We start from the raw sequence: 23,553 nt of genomic DNA, 5'->3' as shown, positions 1-23,553 counted from the left end.
GGGGAGGGAGCGCTTAGGGACACAGAGGGGCACAGGGAGATTCGGTCCTGTGCCCCCACTTCCGTCCCTCCACCCACACACTGCCCAAGCTCTGGGCCCCTCACACGCACCCCCCCACTAGCCCTACCACAAAACCCCAACCCACCCTATCCCCTCTCCAAGCTCTACCCACGCAGGCAGAGCCACTGACTCCTCCCCAAGTCCCCAGTCTCCTCAATAGTCAGGACTGCCACCCATCTTACTCCAAAGGGTTTATTGAGACAAGTTTCACATACAAGTCCGGGGCAGAGGAGATGGGCTATACAAACAAGAACCTGGAGGGGCCAGAACCCAAAAAAGAGTGAAATAAATAGAAGGAGAGAGTGGAGGGCCAGGAGGAGAGTGACAGACTATCACACAGTGATAACCACGTGGGGGCAGGGCTCCATTTAAATCCCATTTATTTATACAGATGTACAAGGAGTTATGGGGGCCTGGAGGACCCACTCCACTGACCTCCATGTCCCAGGAAGGGGCAAGAGAAGGCCAACTTTCCCCACAGGTGACCCCGAGGAGAACTGGGGGGCTGCCCACGGGGGAGGTGGGAGCTACACCTCCCCGGAGGACATCACCTGCTCCCCAGGCCGTTAGTGGCCTGGGAGGTACTGGGTAGTGTCTGGAAAGCTGTGTTGAGGGACTGGAGAGGAGGAGGGTGCACTGGGTGTGCTTCTGGATGGGCCAGGCCCGGCCCACCCACTGAGGACAACCTGGGGTCCAGCTGGTTCCTGTCTCCCCTGGCAGGGAGGAGCAGGGGTGCCTGGGGTTCCTCCCAGCACAGCTCCCACCCAGGTCCGGAAGGATAAAGAGGGGTCAGGTTCAAGGAGAGAACCTGACACCTTCTGGCATCTTAAAAGAGCTGATCCCCAATGACACCCAGCCCTGGTGGTGCTGCCCCCCAAAAAGGCAGCTCAGAGACCAGCAGCAGGTGTCAAGGCAGACAGGAAACTCCCAGAGGCCATCTGGAGGGTGATTCCCTCTGGGGGCTCTCCAGGCTGGCTGCTCGGGATGGGCAGGCCATGGGGGAAGGCCTCCTGGGAAAGGGGCCGTTAGCACCTCCAGGCTCCAAGGCAGGTGGGAAGAGGCCGGGCCTCTGGGCCTCCAGACTGAGGCTGAGTCACCTGTGGGAGACAGAAGGGAGGGGAGACTGGATCATGATCCCAGAGCAAAAGAGGTAAGGCAGCCCCCGGGCCCCTCTAGGGGTGGTGTTGGAGGGCCCCATTGTGGGGAGGACACCAGAGGTTTCTGCCCTCCAAGGCCAAGCCTCCCTCCCATCCAGTCCCTCACCTCAGTCCCACCTGCCTGGCCCCACTCCCCAGCCAGCGTGGCGGCCAGGACAGGGCCAGGTGGGTATCATACGAAGACCTTGGCCAGGGCATCAGCGCCTGCACTGGCAATAAGGGCCTTGCTGGGGTGGCAGGCGACAGCGTGGATGGCCTCCTCGTGCTTCTTGCGGTGGGCCGTGATCTCCTGCACGCAGGTTTTGTTGTCTAGGCTCCAGAGACGCAGGGAGCAGTCATGGCCTGTGCAGGTGTGCGAACAAAGGGGTTCACCCAGCAGCACTGAGTACCGCCAGCTCCAAGCTCAGATCCATCCCCTGAGCCCCTCAGCTGGCTTCCACTGGAGGCCTTAGTCAGATGGGCAATCAAGCCTCTTCCCCACCCAGTTACTGGACACCCAGCCTGAAGAACCCTCTATCCCCACTTGTCATCCACCCATCCAGTCACCAAGCATTTTGTGTCCTGGGCCCTGCAGGTCCAGTGAACAAAATGGGAAAATCCCCTCCCCAACGTGGTGTGGACATTCCAGTGGGAGAAATAAGTCAACATGAGAACAGAACAGTGCCAGGTAGTCAGGAGCACTTTGAGCACAAGTCAGAGGGACAGAACGGCCAAGGGGATACCAGGGGAGAGAGCCTTCCAGGAACGACGGACAGCCAGGGGAAAGGTCCTGAGGCCTGAGAGGAGGTGGGCATGGCTGCAACTGCCTGAGCAGGGGCGTGGGGAGGAGGTCAAAGAGCCGGCAGCCTTGGGGCTGGGCCTTGGGGGCCAGGAGCCACCGGAGGGAGCCGCCTGGGTCAGGCCTCAGAAGGATCAGGCCTGCCGGGACTGAGGCCAGTTCTCACTGCCCCTTTGGTTGTGGGCGGGCTGGGGGACGGGGACTCTGACCCTGCACCAAATCCTCTCTGCCGCGGGCTTGGTCTCACTGACCATCCCCCCTCACCTACCCTCCCTGGAGACAACTGCTACTGTCCTGGGGCAAATGGAGAGCACGACTGGATGGGCCCACCACGCCATCCACAGCCTCAGCTGGGACCCCTGCGCCACCCCTGGCCCACCCCTCGCTGACCCCCAGGGTCTGGTGCCAGGCAGATGTGAGCCGAAGCCCCTTTCCACAGCAGGCCGGCAGGCTGGCCTCCAAAGGGACCTTCAGAGCACACCTGGGGAGCTTCAGCCCTCCTTCATCTGCCTAAGTCCCACCTCACCCCTTCCAGGCACAGCCCCATAGGTGCTGGGCCTCAGCACCCTTGCCTACAGACAGCAGGGAACACCAGTGCAAAAGTGCTTGTGGATATTTAGCCGAACTTCATTCCTGCAACCCACTACACTGTGATCAAGTTCCAGAACCTCTCTGAGCCTCCGTTTCCACATCTGTACAATGGGGATAGCAGCAACCTCACAGGTTATTCAGATTAAATGAGATGGTATAGGAAATAGCCCACAGTGGGCTCTGAGAACAGACAGCTTTGCTGACCCTGCTACTGTGACTGCTCCTATTCTGGCCCCACTCTAACAACCCTCCCACTGCCACCCGGCCTCAGGGGCCCCAGGGCACTCCCTCCAGGCCAGTGCCCTGGTATAGTCCTTTTCCTCTCCCTTGCCCCACTGGGGAAGTCACATGTTCCTTAGAAGCCAGGAGGGTCCCAACTTACTTCCCGACATCAGAAATACGCCATTGGGGTCCACAGCTAGGCAGGTGACAGCATCCAGGTGGGCGACCATGGAGTGCACGCATTTCCCTGAGGGGAGCACGGTGGGTGGCAGGTTACGTTCCCACTCTGCACCTCGCCTGGGAAGGGGAAGGGCTAGAGGGACGCTGAGTGCCTCCAACACAGGCACCTGGCACTCTGACACTGAGCCCCGTCCAACCCTGCCCCAGGAGCAGAGGAGCAGGGGAGCAGGGAAAACCAGGCTGCACCTGTACGGTTGTCCAGAAAGCGGATGCCCCTGTCGTCATGGGCAGTGATGGTGAGGGGCTGATTTGGATGACTCACCACCTGGTTGATCTGGGTTGGGCCTGGAAAGAAAGGGGGTGGAGGGAAGGATGTCAGGGGGAACTCAGGGAGACCAGGACAAAGGCAGAGGAGAAGAACCCCATCTGACACCCCCACCCTCTGCCCAGGTGTGAAGGAGGGCTGGGTACCCGGCAGCTCCCCCCTCTGGGCCACAGGGCTGCGCCTGTAAGGCCGACACTGTGGCTGCTTGGGGGTCGGGCAGGAGGGGTGACAAGACATGAAAACAGCCCATCCACACCCCCAAGCAGGCCTGCCAGGCGAGTCCCTGGTGACCTCTCTCCTCTCAGTCCTCCCAAGAGCCATAGGGGCAGTGGCCCGGATCCTATCCCCTCCCGCTCAGAGCCCCAGCAGGAGGCACAAGAGCCATCTTGGTTGCCTGGGCACTGGCCACCAAAGGCACAGGGGGGACTGGGGAGGCACTGAGACCCAGCCCCTGGCCCCGGCGCAACTCTTACCACTGCTACTCCTGGACTCAAGCGTGAGGAGGGCACTGCCAGCCTCCAGGTCACACAGGACAGTGTCGCCAGAGCGGAAGGAAGCCACGATGTGGGCAGGCTCGGTGCTGGTGAAGGCCACTGAGGTGGGGATCCCGTGATCTGAGGGGCAGAGGGGAGGGAAGGCTGCTTAACACAGCCGGTTCTGCCCTGGGGGCAGGGGATGGGGGGTCAGGAAGCCTGGGCCCTCGTCCGCAGTCACCCTCCTGCTTCCCAGCTCCACACTGCTCCCCCGAGTCCGTGAGGGTCACTGCTGCCCCCTAGCCCGCTTACCACTGGCCGTGGGGAAGGTACAGAGGCAGGCTGGGCTGCTGCTGCTGGGGTCCCAGATGCGGACGGTGCCATCAGCGGAGCAGGAGGCCAGGCGCTGGGAGGTGGGACTGAAGGCCAGGCCCCACACAGCGTCCCCATGGCCCTCTAGGATGTGGCTCAGGACACTCGGGTCTGGACTCACCCAAGGGAGGAAAGGGGCCCCATCAGGGCTGCCAGCCCCACCCGAGACAGCCTGGAGCACGGTGAGACCCGGCTGGGCGGGAGCTACCCATTCACCCAGCTTCTCACGGCCGGGACCTGCATGCCACCAGAGCTGTCACGGTGGGAGCCTGCCCTGTAGCTGCTCACACTGGTCCTTAGTTCTTCTGGGATGATTTTAGGGCTCTGAACGCACCCCGGAATGGGAGCTCCAGAGGGTGGGATTTCCCTCTGTTCACTGCTGCCCCCCAGGGCTCACTACAGTGCCTGGCACAAAGTAGGTGCTTGATACATAATTTTTAGAACTTAAGAGAAAAAAGAATACTGGTGGTTCTGTGGCCCTGAGACCTGGACCCTGCAGGTCAGCCCTGCCCTTGGCCCCTGCAGGCTTTTCTGTCCCCATGTGCAAGCCTTGCCAGGCTCTCCAAAGCCCTCTGGCTGTTCCCACCTTTGCCTCCCTGGTCACTGGAGTCCACACAGGGCTCTCTGGTTGGGCCCTGCTGACCCCCAGTGTGCGGCAGCCCGCCTGACCCAGAGCATACACTGTCTGGGACTGGTGGAGCCTGTTCTCTGGAAAAAGGTGTTACGTTCCTTGAGGGGAGACACAGACCTCTAAACTCTGCCATGACAGGACTGCGATATGGAGCCACATGTGTGATCAAAAGTGGTATCAGAGGGTTGGTGGACAGCCACTGAACACAAGTGACAGTCTGGTCACTTCTCCATGTAGCTCCAGAAGGTGACCCGAGGAAATAGTGCCAACTGCTGACCACCCGGCTCAGCTAGCTGCCCCCATCGCACCTGCTCTACTCCCTCCTCACCGACTCCCTCCGCTCAGCCATGTAAGCGGCACTGGCTGACCCCTGAGCGCCAAGTGCTGCCAGACCGCAGAGCCAGGGCTGATTCCGAGTCAGCTCAACCACCAGCTCCTCTGTGCAAGCCTCCCGCACCACCGCCATTCCCGCCTCATCCTGCTCAGTCCCGGGTGGAATGACGCTGCTCTACGCACACCCAGACATAGAGCCCTTGGTGCAGGGTTAGGCGTGGGCAGAGGCCCCCCTTGACACGGGTGGGGGAAAGGAAGGCAAGGGAGGGAGCTGTCCTCACCGTAACCATCATAGGGGTCCATGCCGAGGTCCGGGACCCTCCAGCTGTGGATGCGGGCATCTGCCCCGCCGCTGTAACAGTACTCGCTGTTGCTGCCCATGGCTACGGCCAGCACGGGGCCCCTGAAGGATACAAAGGTGGGTGAGGGGGAGATGGAAAACAGTGCTGGCCCTGCCCTTAGCCCCACAGGACCTGGACAGTCTCTACTGGCATTTTCCAGGAATGGCCAAAGGGAATTTAGCATCTGGGGCACTGGCTGCCTGTCCCCTACCTTCACTTCCACCCCCACATGTCTATTTCCTCCTCCAACATCTACAGAGAGGCATGGAACCCTCCTGCCATCTGCTGCCATCGGCCCCAAGAATGCCAGTGAGGAGGCCGAGGGTCAGAAGTCTCAGGGGGCACTTCCCTACCTGTGAGCCCGGAAGGCATGGATGGGTTCCACGTCTAGTGCAGCATTCCTGTGGGCAGAGAGAGGAGCCAGGTGTCTCCGCAAGTCCCTGACCAGCCTGTCCTCTGGGTCCAGATGCCCTTACCCCACTGCTCTACCCCTGGGGTGCTGCCCTCACTTCTTGGCTGTGACGGCCTTCTGAAGGTTCCAGAGCTTGAGTGTGCCGTCCTCAGAGGCAGTGAGCAAGGCCGACTGGCTGTGGTGGAAAGCCAGGGAGCGGACGCCATCATAGTGTGAGCGGAGGGTGAATTTAGGGTTCCATGTCTTCTTAAAGGCATCTTTGCTGTCAGAGAGCTGGGGTTGGGCAGCTGTGTCAGCGTCTTGTCCGTCCCGGCAGGCTGTCCCACACAGACATCGACCACCAGGACCACCCCCCCACACCCAAACCCATGTGAAGCACCCTCATAAACTGGCCTGGCAGCAGCCTCCTCTCCCACACAAGTTCCTGCTAGATTCTGGGGAAAGCATGTGAACTTGACTCCTTGGGAATCTCCCAGCTCAGAGGGGATCGGGGAGACACTCAGATCATCCTGCTAATGCACGGGATTGCGAACCAGGAGCAGTGCTGAGTCCAAAATGCACTGGGAGGAGGTACCTGACCTCTGTGGGGGTTAACAAGGCTTTCCTGAGGAAGTGACAAATGAGCAGGACTTAACCAGATTGGGGGATGAACTGAGGAAGGAAGCGGCATGTGCAAAGTCCCTGAGGCAAGAGGCCACACAAGCAAGTCAGGGCACAAGAGAAGGCCTAGGATGCAGAAGCTGGGGAAAGTGGCAGAAGATGAGGCCAGGAAGACTGGCCTGAGCCACATGCAGGAATTTGCATCTCATCCTAAGTAAGCTATGGGGAGCTACGGAAGGGTTTAGAGTGGGGAAACAACATGGCTTAGGGAAGGTAGGAGTGGATGCAGAGAGAGAGAGGTTAAGAGGTCAGGAGGGAAGTCTCCCAGGGAAGGAGCAGGCATTTTGACCAGATACCGGGGAGTAGAAATGGGGACAAGCACACACAATGGGGAGAAACTGGTGAGTGATCAACAGTCCCCTGGGGAAGTCCCAGAGACACTGCGCACAGCCCCATGGCTGGTGGTGGTGAGAGCTGAGCTGAGGCCGAGGAAGGGAAAGATGACGAGCAGGCGGGCAGTGAGGTAAGCCTTAGGGCCCCACCCCGAGGTTCACACTGATGAGCCCCTTTGGGCTCTGTCTCCCAAGGCCCCCACTTTAGCCATCACTGCCACGCTGGAGGTTAAGGGTAGCAGAGCCGTTTGAGTAAACCTTACTGCCACTCCCCAGGAAGGGGGCACATTTTGAGGCACACTCCCTTGCTGAAGGCCTCCACTCTGGCCTCACTTCCCAGCACCCCACAGCAGGGCCCTAATCTTGCAGCAGTGCCCTACCACTTGAGATCTGGCTAAAAGCTGTGGCCAAGGTTCTCTGGAGATTCCCACTTCAGAGATTCCCATAAGGCAAGAGGTCCACCCATGGGCCTCCTGCTCAGACACTAGCCCTAAGGTCTTTCACCCAGAACAACTGCCTGCCCCATCAGTCCCCATTCCACCAGACTGGCCTGACCTTCTGGGTTTTGGCTTAGGCCATCTTGCCTCCAAAGGTCAGCTCAGCTCCTACCTGCACAGACTTTACCCACACTGTGCCACCCCAGAGCCTCTGCCTCCTGAGTCTGTATTTTGATTGAGTACCCCCTCACTCGGACCCCAGCCCCGGAGGACAGGGGTGGGGGGATCCTGGACTTGAGGTGCATGTAAGCCGAGGGAGAAGCAGCCTGCCAGTGACTTGGACATAGGCTCCACTTGTCCAGGCCCCACCCATCAGTGAGCCTGGGCAAGTTCCTTCGCCCATGTGCACCCAGACGCCTGTGTAAAACAGGGTGAGCTGCTGGACGATCTCACAGCACCCTGCCTACGGGACAGGGCACAGGCCAGTGAGCCAGAGCCTGGCCAGTGAGGGAGCTGTGTGGGATGCCCAATGGGGCCACAGGGGGCTGGGGCACCCTGAGAACTTACATCACAGCTGAGGTCGTTGTCGTTGGTGACGGTGAGATCTGCCAAGTCCCCCAGGCTCACCTCCCCGCCCCCGATAGTGTCCATGATGAAAACGTCTGAGGAGAAGCCAAAGGAACCTGGTAGGGGGAGGGGAGGGAGGGGGCAGAGAGGGGCAGGGAGAGAGAGAGAGAGAGCCAGAGAGAGGTGGAGAGAGGTGAGGAGTAAGAGAGAGAGAGAGGGAGAAGATAAGATCAAGAATCACAGCTGGAGAGAGAGACAGGAAGGGACAGACAGACAGGGCAGGACAGACACAAAGAGGGAGACAGACAGACGAACTTTTGGGACAGGGAGGCTGCAGAGTAGAGGCTGGACTTCAACTCTAAGGACACAGAAACCCTGGGCTTAGCCCTGCAGCCTCCCTGTGCCATGGGTCCCACGGCACTGCGCCGGGTGGAGGGGCCTCTTACCTTCATGTGGCCGGGGCTGGGGTGTGCCAGGAGGTGGAACGGTCACTTTGGGGGGCAGCCCATCCACATCCCGAAGGTCAGCCAAAATTCCCTGGAGTTTGACCCGCCGGCTTTCTGCAGGAACAGGGCACAAGGCAGGAGTGGCCTACCAGCTCACCCACCGGCAGAGGTTTCTCCTGCAACTGTGGGAAGCTGGCACGCCTGGCCCCAGAGCAGCGGGGCTCGGGAAGGCGGGACAGGCAAAGGGGACATACTGAGCCGGGACCCTCTGTGGGCCGCCCTCGCCGGGGCCTCAGTCCCCAGCCATGCTAGTGTCGCCGAGGGCCTGGCAGCTTGGAGTCGCAGGACAGGAGGAAGATGCAGCACTTCCTCCCGGTCCTCATCCTGCTCTCCCCCCGAGGTCTGCCAGGATCTGGAGCATCGAACGGCAGGCTGAAGGCCCTGCTTCAGGAAGAGCCGGGCCTGCCTGCATCGCCAGGGGGGTTTCCAGGGAAGGGGGGAGGGCCTGGCCTCCGCGGCTCGGATCTCCTGCTCTCCTTGGCCACCCTCCTCTCAGGAAGCGTGTCCGTCCGGTGGAGACCCTGGGGCAGGAAGCAGCTGCAGGCAGCTGTGTGTGTCCCCACCACACTTGGTGAAGAAGGCTGGCCAGAAGCCCTCAGCTCACCCAGCTCACGGTGGGTCCCCTCTCCTGTGCCTCGCCGAGGGTCTGGAGAGCCCTCCCCGTCCTCTCCGGAGCCCAAGAAATCAAACTCGTTGATGGCATCCTCTGAGTCATCCTCCTCGTCCTCATCCTCCATTTCGGGTACCAGGGCCTTAGAGGGCAGCTGGGGCATCAAGAAAACCAGACAGGTCAGGGGGCTCTTGCCAGAGCCCAGCCCACCCACTCTAAGATAAACCCACTCTACAAGATAAGCCAGGATAAGCTAAAACCTGGTCTCTTAGTAGGTCAGTCCCGTCCGTCTACCTGGCCCTGCCTGGAAGCACAGGCCCCAGCCACCAGCTCCCTTCCCACAGCTCCACCAGGGGAGCCGCGCGCCCCCTGCTGGAAGCCTTCAGACGCTGCTCCTAACCGGCGCCACCGGCCAGCCTTGGTTTGGAGCCCCCACCTCTTGAAGTCAGGTCGAGTGATACGACCACCTGTTTCTGGGGAAAGGGCACACACATCTGTGCCTGTGTCTGCGAGTGTACGGAGGCACACAGCTAAAGCGAGAACAGACCCATGGGTGTAACAGTAATAATAAATACTTACCAAACACACCACCAGCCTCTCTGCCTTATTAGGTGCACTAAATATGCTTCAACCATGTGACTTCAACCCCGCGAGTAGTCACCATTATTCTAATGATTTTCCCATTTCGCCACTGAGGGAGTGGAGGCCGAGCGGAGTGACGCCCTTGCCCCAGGTCGCCAGGCTGGAGCCCCTCCTCACGCACAGGACAGCTCTGCGGTGAGAGCCGGCCGCGGGCTCTTCAGGGCTGCCTTATGACTTTCCATGTTGGCGAATTTTTGTTCTCTTATATAACAAGGATGTACTGCTCTCAGAATGAAACAACCCAGCTCCTCCATCCTGAGAAGGGGAATGCTGGGCAAGTGAATACTGAGTGAGAAGTTGCATTTCCTGCAGCTGGTCTGAACCGGGGGTGGGAACCAAATTGTCATTTTCCTCAACTCCAAAGCTTGGTCCCCATTCCAGACTGGTGAATTTAGGAGAAACACGGCGCCTGCATTTCCCTACACGCAGACACCTTTTATACACGGTCTCATAAAATGACGTCTTGCTTGTGATTCTTACCCTCTCATGCTATAAGCACCACATTTTACACAAAGTATCATCCAGGGGCCATGCACTGGGGACCTCAAACCCTGCACTGTGATGGCTTAAAGGGAATTTCAGAATTTTCAAATTTGGACATCTGAGTTCTGCTTGAAGTGCTCTCTTAAGAACAACACCCCCCCTCACCCCCAGCCCCAGCACTGGGATTGTGAGGACCCCCAGACACACTACCTCTTCCAGGGAACCCTTTCCCTGCCTGGACCATGTCCTGGGCCAGCGTTAGACTGCGAGCTCCTCGAGAATGCGGCTGACCTCGTCCCATGGGCTCAGCCCCCCAGGCCGGGTCAGAAGGGTAGGAGTTTGAGGCCACAACACTCAAGCACCTGTGAAGGGCCGGGCCCTGGCCTGCGCAGGAGGACCAGAAAGATGGGCCATGGGCGCCTGCCTCTTCCCTTCCCAGAGAAGACCTGTGGTCAAGGATGAGACAGCATGTGCGGAGAGGCAGCGCCAGGGCCGGGGCTGTGCCGGAGTGTGAACGGTAACAGACATCTCTGACGGGTCTGTGAGAAGGAGCCCTGCAAGGCTGTCCTGCCAACACAGCCTGGGCCTGGCCGTGCCGCACCACTGCCCAGGACTGCCAGTACTACCTCACTGGGCACTTGGCATGGTGAGCGGCCGTGCAGCCCAGGGCTTCCCATGCATCAGCTCGTTCTAATTAAATCTTCAACAACCTAGAGACAGGGACTATTAGCCCTTGAAATGAAAGCCAAGACAAAGAGAATCACATGCCCAGAGTTACACGGGCAGGCCAGCGGCCACATAGGGAGTCACCAGCAGGTCTTCTGAATCAGTCTGGTCCCTGAAGGTCTGCTATGTGGGGACAGATGGTCTGGGGAGTCATGAGACCCCGACACAATGAGCCAACCCTTGGGGCACCTGGGACAAGTGTGGTGACAGATATCAAGGCCTGAGGAAGTATAAGGAAGTCAGCAATAATTTGATTGGAGGAGCAGACAGGCATGGGAAGGTTTCCTAGAGGAGGCTGAGGTTAAGACCTCAAAAAGGAGTGAAAATCCCAAGGGGGCAGGAGGGACCAGGAAACAGCATCAGAGACCCCAAACTTGGAGACATCCTGCTTCTTCCTATAACCCCAATTCAAGTGGTTTGGTTCTGTGCATTCAATGAGCACCTCATCCGGGTAGGACCCCAGATTGAGCTGGAGACAGAGCAGAAGCCAAGACAGACCTGGCCCCTCGCAGGGACGGGAGAGGAGGGATGCAGGCCCGACACCAAACGGGGAGGACCCCAAGTGGACAGATCAGGGTCGGGGAGCTCACTGGGGGAGGGGAGCAAGGAGGTCAGAGAGGGCTTCCTAGAGGAGGGAGCATCTGAGGTGAGTCTGCGGAGGAAGGAATGGGGACACGCTGGGAAAGCTGGTTTAAGGAAAGCCTCTGAGGCAACCTTCAGCAGCTCCCTGCTTCACAAGCACCCACCCCTGCCTCCACTGTGGCCCGTCCCTCCACACAACTACCTATAAGCCTGCTGCGGGCCACAGGCTCCTTCCTCCCTGTCGGGGATTGGACGTCTGTGTCTCCATGTCCTTGCTGCCAGCACAGAGCTTGGCCCACGAATGCCCAAAATGATGTCTGCGGACAGATGAGACTCTGCCACACCTGACAGAACTGTCACGATGACAGGAGCACAGGGCTCTGACAGTTCAGGAGTGGGGTGAAATGTGGTGGCACCTGTATCTTGAGGCCAAGTTGAGGCCTGGACTCCCCTGCAGGCAGTGTCCCTGGGCCCGGACATCAGCAACAGACTGGACACTCTCACACTAGCATGTCCCCCACAGAGCCCCCAACCTGGTTCCAGGCTGAGCCCTAGCCTCCACCCAGGCTGAACCCTGGGCCCAGACACATGCATTCAGGGCACTGGGAGAACAGTGAGAAGACCCATGTAGTCCCCATCTGGCGGAGCTCACCACCTGCTAGGGGAGACAGAGTGCCACGTCACAGCAAAAGATGTAAGTCTGGCAGTGATTGGGCTGACCCAAGGGAGAGTGCCATGTGAGGGCAGGGTGGGGAGTGGCCTAGTCCGGAGCGGTCAGGAGAGGCCTCTGCGGCGCCTGGCAGCTGAAGGAGGCAGCATGGAGAGAATGACGGGAGGAGGGGGAGAAGAGGCAGGCCCTGGCAGCAAGGACTAGGCACCTCTGAAGGTTGCTGAGGCGAGGGCATGGCTGGAACGGAGATGGGGACTCTGGGAAGGGACACGATCGGGCCATTCAGGCCAGTCCATAAGGAACCCCCGACGGCACCCAGAGGGGTACTCTACTGCTGATACACAAAACAGGGGGTCCTCTTGGAGAAGGTGGGGCGGGGAGGGGACGTCCTTGGGGCCACGAGCTTACCTTCACGCGCTGCTTCTTATGCTGCACACTGTCCAGCTCATCGTCCTCGTCGCTGTCCTCATCCTCACAGTTCTGCAGGAAGGGAATCTGCTCCAGCACCGAGCCACCCAAGCGCTCTCTGCCATCTTTACCCGCCGCATTCCTGCCCACGACAGGGGGCAGAGGGGATGTTAGTCCTGCCAGGCGGCAAGGCTCCGATGGGAGGATGCCAAGGCTTGGTGGCCAGAGCCTGGACCCAGCTCTCAGCAGGGCTGAGTGCATACTCACCCCAAAGGAGCCTTGACCCTGACCACACACAGGGCTCCAGTCCCAGCCTCTGCCAGGTGCTCACCCCAACTAGAACCCTCATCGGACCACAGCCTGGGTCCTACTTCCTCACAGAGCTCTGTCCCACAGTTCAAGGACTAACCCCCAACCCTGACCACACGTCTCCTGCAAGCACTGAGTCAGGAGAAGACAAGAAAGGGCCACGGACTCAGCAGCGCTGTCCTCACGGCCCTGCCAGATCCCAGCGCAGGCCAGGTGACTGGCAGAGACATGCCTGCAGGGAAGAGGAACTGGCCACTCCACAAAAGCTTGGGCGCCCCCAGCCAGCCTGGCCACCAGAGAGCCCACACCCTTCCCACTGACAGGAGGCTCTTGTCTCCACCTCTGGGCCTACTGTTTAACGTCTCCAACTGGATGACAAAGTTTAGCAAAGGAGCATTTGCCCAAACAAGACGGCAGCGTAGAACTCAGAGTGCATAGAGATGCAAACACCCTCCTTTTTTACCTAGGCTGATGTTCTAGAGAGTTCTGGTCAGTTGCCCATGTCTATGGCTGCTGTTGGTGGAGAGCAACTCTTCCCAGGTCCAAACCCAGCACTCACTTCCTGGCCTCCTGCTGCCCAGCCCTCAGAGCACCTCTGCGCTCCGCTGCCTGCATGCCAGCCACCTGCAGGGTCTCCTCCTAAAATGAGGGCTGCCCGCCTCGGCCTCCTTGGCTGGTGCATCCTCCCATCCCTTGCCCCTCTCTCCACAGCTGTGGAGAGGCCCCAGGGCTCGGCCTGGACCTCCTCACTGTAACCTCTCCCTCAGCGACAGCAAAGGCCCCATGGCTTTCAACCATTGCTTTTAAAAACTGCCCATGTGCCGATGAACTAGAGCTGAGTTTGGAAACCAGGGGCTCCCTGGGCTCCAGGCTAGGTACTCAGAGCTGTACCTTCTAGGTACTCAACACCTGCACTGGGGTCACCAGGCCCCCCTCAAGCTCCAGCATCAATGGGCACCCCTTGATGCTCTGCTCCTCGCCTTCTCCACCAAGGTCAGTGACATTCCCGGCTGCTCAGAGCACACCCTGGAGTCATCCCCACTCACCTTTCCTCTCCCTCACTGCCATCCTTTGAATCCTGTCAACTCACCCTAAAAACCTATAGAGTGGCTGACCCCTTCTGGCCCGGACACTGCAGGGGCCTCACGGGCATCTCCCGCTCCCACACCTGCCCTCCTGCAGTCTCTCCTCAGAGCAGACCACACAGATCAGATTATGTCACTCCCTGCTCAAACCACTGGCTTCCCACAACCCTTAGAGTGGAATCCAATCCCCTTATCATGCCCTAAGGCCCTATTTGATCTGTCCCCCGAGATTTCAGCCTCACCACAGACCATAACCCCCACGTGCTCACTCCCCTGCAGCCGTGTCGGCCCCTGCTGGTTCCTGAACATGCCAAGCCCCTCACGTCTCAGAACCTTTACACTTGTTGTTCCCCTGCCTAGAACATTCTCCTTCCAGCTACTTGTGTGGCTCACCCTCCATTTCATGCAGTTCTCTTCCCAACAGACACCTCCTTGAAGAGGGTCTCCCCATGTGTCTCACCCAAAGCAGCGTTATTTCTCCTGTCATTCTTTCTTAGTACCTTTCGTTCGCTTCACAGCACCTCATATCTAGGATCACCTAATGTTGCATTATTTATTTTGCCAAATAACTACTGATGAAAGCATGAACAAATAAGAGCTCCCGAGGGTGGCAACTGTGTGCTTTGCTCCCCACGGGACCCAGCACGTTGCCCGGGGCCACCTGCAGCAGGTGCTCCGGGGTGCTGAAGGCAGGCCTGAGCTGCAGGTGAGGGGCTGGGTTAGAGAAGAGCTGTGGTGCGCCTCAGCACGGAGGCAATACTTGGGAGGAAATGTGCGGGGGACCCAGAACAGAATCTGCAGATCCCATAATCAAGGGTTTGAAACAAACAAGCCCACAACACATTCCAGGAAGGAAAAGGCTCCCAGAGCACAGGCAGCACTGCTGACTTTCTGACACTGGACTTCACCAGGAGGAAAGAGGGCACATACCCGCCAGGCCCAAGGGCTCACCTCTTGATCTGCTCCTCGATCTGTTTCACTAGCAGTGACTCGCCACCAGTGAGCCCCCCAGGGCCCGGCGTGGCCCTGGGACCGCCTTCACTAGGTTCCATGGCCCCATTCAGCTCCAATGAGCGGCCCAGGAGGGACCGCACGCGCTTGGACCGCATGTCCAGGATGGTGTCTGTGTAGCCCACCTCTTCCAGGTACCTGCAGGGAAGCAGAACTGGCAGGAGTCAGGTGTCTCCTAGCTTCTTTAGATACTGGGGGGGCTGATGCAAATTGAATAGCCCTTTTGGAGGAGCAAATTAAGACTATACACCAAAATTTTAAACAAGCATAGCCCTTGCCCTGCTGCTTCACTTTCAAGACCATTTTCAGCGGAAGCCTTTGTGCACAAGCACCATGCTGTCACACAGATGCTCGCCTCAATGCTGGCGGGTAGCCAAAAATGCAGGGACCACGCTACATGTCCACTTGCGAGGACAATGAAAGCCAATCACTGATGGGGGCACCAGGCAGACAATAAACGAGGCAGAGCACCAAGGAAAGATGGCCCAGAGAAACGGCTTAACATAAACTGCCAGTTACGTGTTCTGTACCATTGGAGTGTTGGTAGTGTTGATGTGTGTGCAGGGAGAGACCACACACAAACTCACATCTGTAGTATGCCCCCCACAAGGCCTGAAGGACAGACACTGAACTTAATAACCGTGACCTCGGGAGAAAGAGATAAGAGATGTTAAGAGGAACTTTTGCAACTTACACTACTCACTTCTACAGATGCGCATGTATTACTTCTGCAGTTTAAAAAAGCTCAAGCCAGCTGGGACTGCTCTAAAAACTAAAGGGGGTAACAAATCAATTACAGTTATCTGTGGCTTCAAAAGATATAAGAGTCCCCTGCTGGTCCTCTGGAGGCTCCTTCAGAAGAAGCCTTCCCTGTTTATGGCGCCCCAGATCCTTCGGGGCCCCTGCCCCAGTCCCTCACACATAGGGATGCACTTGTCTCCACCTGCTGTCTCATCTTTAGTGCCTACTTGGGTCCAGCTCCTCCTCCCATCAGAGAGGCAGGGAAGTATGGTGGTGAAGCTGAGCTCTGGGGGTGGATTGCCTGAGAACACATGTCAGACCCTCCACGCATTATCTGTGTGACCTCATGCAAACAGATACCCTCTCTGCACCTCAGTTTTTCATCTCTGAAAATGAGGATAAACCTAGCAGTTATACCACACGGGAATTTATGTGAGGCATCAACGTGGGCAAAATGTTTAGCACAGTGCCAAGCACATAACAGGCACTTGGCAAGGCACATAACAGGCACTTGGCAAGTGTTGCCTACTACAGTCATCTGGGTGTTACTGTTTGCTAGCAACTGCACTTTCAAGATATTTAGCTTAAGAAAAGCATGGATATGGACAAATAACTTCATGATGTTTGCCATGCTCTCTAAAAAAACACCTTTAAGGAAACTCACAAGAATGGCTATAGAAAGTTGTGCTCACCCACGTAACAGACTACTATATTAATTCTTAAAATGATGCCACATGCTAATTTACATGGAAAGATGTTCACAACACTTAGCAAAACTACACTATAGAACACTGCAAAGAGGGGGGTCCCCTGCTTTTATAAAACATACACACACAAATGCACAGTCACGGAAGAGAGTGACAGAAGAAGAGAGTGACAGGACGTACATACGCGAAAAATGTTTATGGGAGCATGACATTCCTTGGGTGATGGAACTACCAGTGATTTTTTTAACAGCTTTATTGATATAATTCACACATCATACAATTCACCCTCTTAAAGGGTGCGATTCAGTGTTTTTTGGTATGTTCACAGAGATGTGTAATGAGTGACTTTTACGTTTTGTGTTTCTGTTTCCCAACTTTTCTAAAACACATAAATCTCTTTAGTAATAAAAAATAGTTTAACATTACCTTTGGGGGAAAAAAAACACATAACCTTTTGGGATCACCTTCCAGGAGTCGGGGGCACCCCCATGTCTGCCTCAAACAGTACCTCTCGCCTCCCTCTCTCTGGGCAGGGCTCTAACCCACAGGGTGACAGGCCAGCTCAGCTGTGGCTGGCAGGGATCCTGACAGGTTAGTATCCCCAGCAGGGACAGGAAGGACTGTGGAGTCTCCGGGCTTATCTCCCAAGCCAAGCACGCACACATGTGCACCCCCCGCAATGACTCCCCATCCCTCTGCACACTCACTGTCGGAGAAGCTGCCGCCCCTCCTTCCACACCAGTGGGCTGTTGTCCAGGGTGACCGACTCCACAGGGCCATTGGGGACTGGAGAGAGGAAAGAAAAGAGACAGGCTGTCTTAGTGAGGGTACTGCTATGTACCCATCACTTCCTCCGTCTTCCCAACCCTCAACCCCTGGTCAGTCACTGTCATGTATCCTGCACAGTGTCATGTATCCTGCAGTCACTTCCTGAGTGTCTGAAACTTGCCCTCTCCCCTCAGAGCTCCCCATCTCTAGCCTCCTGACTGGTCATCCCTCAAACTACCCTCCAGCTATCTCCAGACTCAGACCTAGTCACACTATTTTCCTTCGTGGGAAGCTGGCCTGGCTTGAGAGAATGCGCAGACTTGACTGGGTTCAAGTCTGGCTCCGCCCTTTCCCAGCTGTATGACCTTGAGCAGGTAGTTCACCTATCTGAGCCTCAGTTCTATCTTCTGGGAAATGAATTTCATTAAAAGAAGTTGATAAAAAGCACTTTCTTGGGCTTATTGAGGACTATGAGATCATGTTTATTTTATTCATCAAATACTTATCAGACATCTCTTATATGCCTGACGAGGGTCACATCAGTAAACAATGGCCCCTGCCCTTGTGAATTCACATCCTGATAGGAGTCTGACCGAAAGAACAATAATCAGTGTTAGCTGAGCACTGAAGGCCTCGACAGGTCACCCAGCCCCTCACTGCTGCCACCAGCACCATTGGTTCCTGCCATAGCCAGTAAGCCTCTTCCCAGCCTCCCACCGCCTCTCACATCCTGCTGCTGTATATGCTTCCCCGCTGCTGAACTGATCCCTCTTTCCCAGAGCTTGGACTACAAGGGACCCTGGGTGTCTATTTCACGGAGGGACAGCAGGCAGCACTGGCCTTGTTGGCCACCATCCCCGCCCCTGGGGGCCCAGCACAGCCCTGGTAGAGCAGCTGACGGGGGAGGGGCACGAGAGTGAGGCCAACCCCTCCCTGCCCCTGCCCACCAAGTCGGCTTTCTACAGAGCAATGTGAAGAGGAGGTGGCCCCTCTCCGCCCTCCTCCATGACATCCAGTTTCGTTGGGAGGGGACAGGTGGGAGAATCAGAGGGTGGGTACCTTGTTCTGATAGTTCTGGTTTCTTCTCCCCCTGGTTCAGGTCTGTCCCGAACTTCAATTTATGATACTTGGCCCTAAAAGAGCAAATGATTAATGAATAAGAGACGGAGAAGAGTAGACAGAAGCCCTGAATCCCAGGGCCCCCCCAGCGCACGCTCCCTTCTGAGGCTGAGTTGGCCTACACCCCCGTCACTAGAAGCAGCCCTGGTGAAGGCACCGCAGACGGCGCCATGAGGGGCCCATGCCAGAGGCAGGCAGAGGGGATTGCTATCCCAGCCCAAGGAGTCCTTGCTTAAGTCCTCACGCTCAGGAAGCCTCCAGCGTACCCACTAGGCTACTTGGAGGGACAACTAAGACAATAACTATGCGGTGTTTGGCATTCAGTGGGCAGCCATCATTATGAATATTATTACCAGCCCTTACCCTGGATCCCACCCACTGTGCCCTGTTCTGATCCCTCTCCTAGAACCACACAGTACTGGGTGGTCCCCAGTCTCCCTCAGCTGGAAGGGAGTATGCCTGGCCTCCCCACTTCTCAGAGGCAGGGCAGGCCAGCAGGGCTCACCTTTCCTGCTTCAGCGCATATTCTAACATCTTGATCCTCCGCACTAGGTCTGTCTTGAGATTCTCCTGCCCTTTCCGTTCTCCCTGAAGGAAGGCCACTTGAGCCTGGGGGCGACAGAGGGAACAGGAAGACAGCAGGTCTCAGGCTCACTGCTGCACGTCCCACCCTCCCTCAGGGACAATCAGTTCCAGCCCCTACCCCCACAATGACATGCAGCAGCCACTTCTTCAGGCATGACGACCTTGAACCAGGGTTCAAGGGAGCAGTGGAAGGGCATGCTGTATCTGTGTCCAGAGCTCCTGCCACGTCACCCACAATGAAAGCTGAAGGGGGCTCCTTAACCCTTGAAATGAAAATGGAACCAGCTCAGGCCTAATGTGGTTTCTGCCTTTTGGGGAGAAGTTGGATCAGGGATGAAGCAGGGGAGGGAGACATTACCAGCCCTGGGCTCCCCCCACCCCAAGGCAGGTGCTGTCCCTAAGGTTGGGGCTGGAGGTGGTGTCTCACTATTCCTACCAGAGCATCTGTCTCTGGGAGGCGTAGGAAGCTACTTCTGGAGCTTAGGGACAAGAGTGGGTGGCTCGGCTCAGCTCCCGCTCCAAGGCAAAAGCTTTACCAACTCAATCCCCACCCTGGGGACCAAGCGTCCCCCTGGAGTCTGCAGGCTAAGGGAGATGTGCCATGACGTGAGCAGGCCCTGCCAACCACTTCACACCACCTGCTGGCATGGGCAGTCCTAGTCTGCTCTGCTCTGTCAACAGGTCTTTCAGAGATACTGGGCCAACGGCCTTCGAGGCAGGATCCCGGCGCCTGCCCACATTCTGGAAGCCCTGTGCCGAACCCTGAGGGCAGGGCTCTGCCTGACTTTTCCCCAAGTGCTCCACTGTTCCAGGATGGGACAGCCTGAGCTCCAGGCCAGCTCGGCCACTTGCTGCGTGTTCTTAGGTAGGTCATCAGCTATCTCTGAGCCTCCCTTTCCCCTTCTAGGAGACAGGGCTCACGAGAGTGCCTTCCACTTATGTGTTAAGCCCTTTTCAGTCCAAGGCCTAGCACAGAAGAAGGGCTAATAAATGCCAGCTCCTCCCTCCTCTCATTTTTATTCTGCCTGTCCATCTTCTACAATACTGAAATGGGCCCAGACTTCAAGCGAGCTAGGAGCCCCCTGAACCCTGAGACCCACCAAGCAAGGATGTCTGTGGCTTACAGGCCTCCTGCCCTGCGGGCAGCTGCATCTTCCTGGAGCCGGTCCCCACACTTCACATACTCACTGGAGAACCTCAATGGCCCCACCAGAAGCCCCTGCGCTGCCCCAGACACCTCTTCCTGGCCACGCCAACTCTCAAAGCCTTGCTCCAGGACTGTAGGTTATTGGAAGCCTCTCGGATGCCCACCCACTCTGCTCTCCCTCTCTGTGGGGCTCGATAAGCTCTGACCTGCTCCCCTGTGCACTTGGGGTGCAGCACGACAGGACTATCACCTCTGCCCTTTCCCAGGGACCATGTCTCTCCCTCAGGTTAGCAGAGAAGCGAGCACATGCTAAGTAATGCCCAACGCTGGCGGGGGCTGGAAACAGGCACATTCGTACATCAGCAGTGGGGTCATAAACTGACGTACCCTTTCTGGAGGGCAATCTGGCCAAATCTATAAAAATGTTAAAGGCACATTCCTTTTGTCTTAGCAGTTCCACTTCTAGGAATTTACCCCCCAGGCATAACTGCAATGGTAGGCTCCCTTTTGAAAAAATAAAAAGGGATATACATGCATTAATGTATGACAAAAGTATCAACTCAGTCATTTCATTTACTCCACAAATATTTACTGAACCCCAACTGTGAATCGAGTACAGCTGTAGAGAGGATACAGCACTGAACAAGATGAGGTTTGTATTCCAGAGTGGGGTGTAAGACAAGGAACAAGTAAATATATGTCACCAGGTATGGTTCGGAAAAGAAATTGCATCTATCCATTGATGGATTGGGACCTTCCTTTTCCTCTTAACATTTTACATCAACACATAAATATCTGAAGCCAGATGGATGGGCTCACATGTGACCAACATCTCAGAAGTTTCCATTTCTGTCCTCTGTGTACCTTCTCAGTCCATCAAATCTACTGTCTGTGATTTGTTTTTAAAAGGTAGGAGGGGTGGTGGAGAAGAAAAGGTCAATCATCAAACACAAACCCCGAGTTAGGACCTCACTGTCCTCCCTACCCCTCTGGGCTTCCATTATGAGCCTTCTACTTCCCAGCGTCAAGCCCAGCCTGCCGAAAGCCGACATTCATTCAACATCCAGCACTGGTGACGGCCTATGACCACGAGGCACTGCGGATAATGGAGCAGACCAGTGGTTCCTGCCGCCGCAGAGCTTTAATTCCAGAGTGGGGGACAGACACAAGCAGCAACAACTAACATACATGTGACTAGGGCCACGGTGAGGAAGCAAAGGGTGTCCTGGAAGAAGGGACACCAACCCACCTCGGGAGTTAAGAAATGACAGTTCAGCTAAGACCTGAAGGCTGATTAGAAGTTAGCCAGGGGAGTGGAGGGTGCTGCTGGCAGAGGACTGAGACAAGACTTGCGTGGCGAGCTTAAGGAACTCTCACAAGCTAGTGTGGCCATCAGAGGGTGTAAACGGGTTAGTAAGGAAAGGCAGAGAAGCTTGTAGGCCTGACAGTGGACAGCAGACCATGTTGGCAAGTTTGAAATTTATCCTAAGAGCATAGGTGAAGCTACGGAACAGTTTTTTTTACTTTTTATTAAGGTATCATTTATATACACTCTTATGAAGGTTTCACAAGAAAACAATGTGGTTATTGCATTCACCCTTATTATCAAGTGCCGCCCCATACCCCACTGCAGTCACTGTCCAACAGTGTAGTAAGAGGCCACAGAGTCACTACGTGTCTTCTCTGAGCTACACTGTCTGCCCCATGACCCCACACACACCATGCACACCAACTATTACCCCACAATCCCTTTCTCCCTCCCTTCCCACCCACCTTCGCCCACCCCTCTCCTTTGATAACCACTAGTCCCCTCTTGGAGTCTGTGCCACAGAAGGGTTTTTAAGCAAAGGAGGGATATAATCAGATGCGCATGTTACAAAGGTAATTCCAGCTAGAACGTGGAGCACTGAGGGCTGGAGGCGGGTGCAAAGCTAGTCACAGAAGGAAGCAATCCAGAGATCCCACAGAGAAAAACTGCCCCAGAAAGGATGGGGCAGGAAGGGGCTGAGTGGATCTGAGGCAATTAGAAGGTGGGACCCTAACACCTGGTGACCTATCTGTCAGAGAAGAAAGCGGAGTCAAGAACTGCACCAGTCTCGCTCAGACTCCCCTCTTCCATCTCTTTGCCATCGTATGAGGCCTAATCCCCCTTCTAATTATGGTGCAAGGAGCTAGTTGGCCTGTTCTGCTCTGTTGTCCTGGTCCCAGTTCTTCCGGCAGAGGGAGAAAAGAGAACTAGAAATACGTGGTTGAGGTGTCCGAAGTTGGTAGAACTCACTAAAGGGACGTGTTGGTGTCCAGTCTTCCCACTCCACAAACACCAGCGGCCTCTGCTGCCAGACCTGTGATCCCTGGTGGGCTGGCAGCTAAGTCTGGGATCTGACCTTTCTCCACTCACCATATCTACCCACAGCCACTCCCTCACCCAGACTGTTAGAACACACGCCCCGGAACTGCGCTGGGACACATGCCGCCTGTACTCCGGCTGTTTGCTCTTTCCCGCCAGGGGCTTCCTGGGAGCTGACCACTCTGCACCCCGCTGCTGGCCTTTCTGTCTGGGCCCCAGGGAAGGGTCCCTGTTTGGTCCATGTAGCCCTCCCTAATCTGCACTCCTCCATCCCGAGCTCCGGCGGCTCCTGGCAGAGGTCTGTCCCCACTGGGTCCCTCAGAGCCCCCTGTGAGGCTGGAAGCAGGGAGGCGCCGGTTCCACACCTTCCTCGCACTTCTCTTTTCTTCCACCACACCCGCTGCCGCGCCTCTGTCCACTGCTCCTACATGAATGTCCAGTTGGATTCCCCAAGGGGCTCCTCTGTTCCCAAAGAGCTCCCCTTCCCAGAAGTGCCACAGGTCCTGGGCAGAGCCACACAATCAAGGACTCAACTTGTATGTGAACATGTGGAGTTCCTAGTAACCTCCTGTGCAAATTAGCCTCTTCTGCTAGCTGGGAGTTTTGAAGGGCAAAAACCACACACATCACCTACTTCTTGGAAGCTCCCCAGCTGGCCAAGCCCTGCTTACTGCAGGCCGCATCCACACCACCTCCCTGCTGCAATCCTGGGGTGCCTCCTGGCAGGACCTCACAGGGGGCTGCCTTTTCTGCCGCCACACACATTTACTGAGCGCTGACTGCACAGCAGGTCCTGTGTCAGAAGCAGCTCTACTCAACTATTTGGAGAAAAGGTGTTCAGAGCTCACCAGGAAAATCTGACACAGTCTGGGGAGTAAAGGATCTCACAGGAGAAGTCACACCACCACAAGTGATAACGCAATAAGTGCTCGAGCAAAGGTGTGTGCAAAGTGGTGCTGCTGAGTGTCAACACGAGGCACCTTGGCAGAACCCATCCCCGTTTTCTAAACACATCTCTTCTACTATTCCACCCAACCACTCTGCTTTATACTCACTCACACAGGAATATGTTCACTGCAGCTATTTGTGATGGGGAAAAATAACTGAGCTATGGTACAAACATCCAGAGGAAGATAGTTATCAAAAATAAGGAGCAAGAGCTCCCTGATATGAAAGGAACACCAAGGCACAAGAGTATGTGAAAAAAGTCACAGAATGAAACGTATAGTATGATCT

General features: G+C 56.6%; 1 protein-coding gene across 2 annotated transcripts in view; it reads right to left on the bottom strand.

The window, feature by feature from the left end:
* Window positions 1-236: 236 nt before the first annotated feature.
* STRN4 (striatin 4) overlaps window positions 237-23,553 on the bottom strand; it is a 25,969-nt gene continuing 2,652 nt past the window's right edge. The window contains exons 2-18 of one of the 2 annotated variants that reach the window (XM_037005017.2): window positions 18,744-18,847; window positions 18,179-18,252; window positions 17,059-17,137; window positions 14,844-15,041; window positions 12,499-12,640; window positions 8,982-9,141; window positions 8,318-8,431; window positions 7,872-7,987; window positions 5,973-6,148; window positions 5,817-5,864; window positions 5,404-5,525; window positions 4,099-4,269; window positions 3,787-3,927; window positions 3,235-3,333; window positions 2,969-3,055; window positions 1,324-1,559; window positions 237-1,157 (exon numbers count right to left, since the gene is read on the bottom strand). In XM_037005017.2, coding sequence (XP_036860912.1) covers window positions 1,390-1,559; window positions 2,969-3,055; window positions 3,235-3,333; window positions 3,787-3,927; window positions 4,099-4,269; window positions 5,404-5,525; window positions 5,817-5,864; window positions 5,973-6,148; window positions 7,872-7,987; window positions 8,318-8,431; window positions 8,982-9,141; window positions 12,499-12,640; window positions 14,844-15,041; window positions 17,059-17,137; window positions 18,179-18,252; window positions 18,744-18,847 — 2,001 coding nt within the window. In that variant the 3' untranslated portion in view covers window positions 237-1,157; window positions 1,324-1,389. The remainder of the gene's footprint in view (window positions 1,158-1,323; window positions 1,560-2,968; window positions 3,056-3,234; window positions 3,334-3,786; window positions 3,928-4,098; window positions 4,270-5,403; window positions 5,526-5,816; window positions 5,865-5,972; window positions 6,149-7,871; window positions 7,988-8,317; window positions 8,432-8,981; window positions 9,142-12,498; window positions 12,641-14,843; window positions 15,042-17,058; window positions 17,138-18,178; window positions 18,253-18,743; window positions 18,848-23,553) is intronic. The other variant, XM_037005018.2, reaches the window with a different exon arrangement.

Source organism: Manis javanica, chromosome 17 (assembly GCF_040802235.1).
Source record: "Manis javanica isolate MJ-LG chromosome 17, MJ_LKY, whole genome shotgun sequence".
In the NCBI taxonomy this organism is placed as follows: domain Eukaryota; kingdom Metazoa; phylum Chordata; class Mammalia; order Pholidota; family Manidae; genus Manis; species Manis javanica.
The sequence above is the reverse complement of the archived record's forward strand: the minus strand, read 5'-3'. Positions and strand labels throughout refer to the sequence as shown.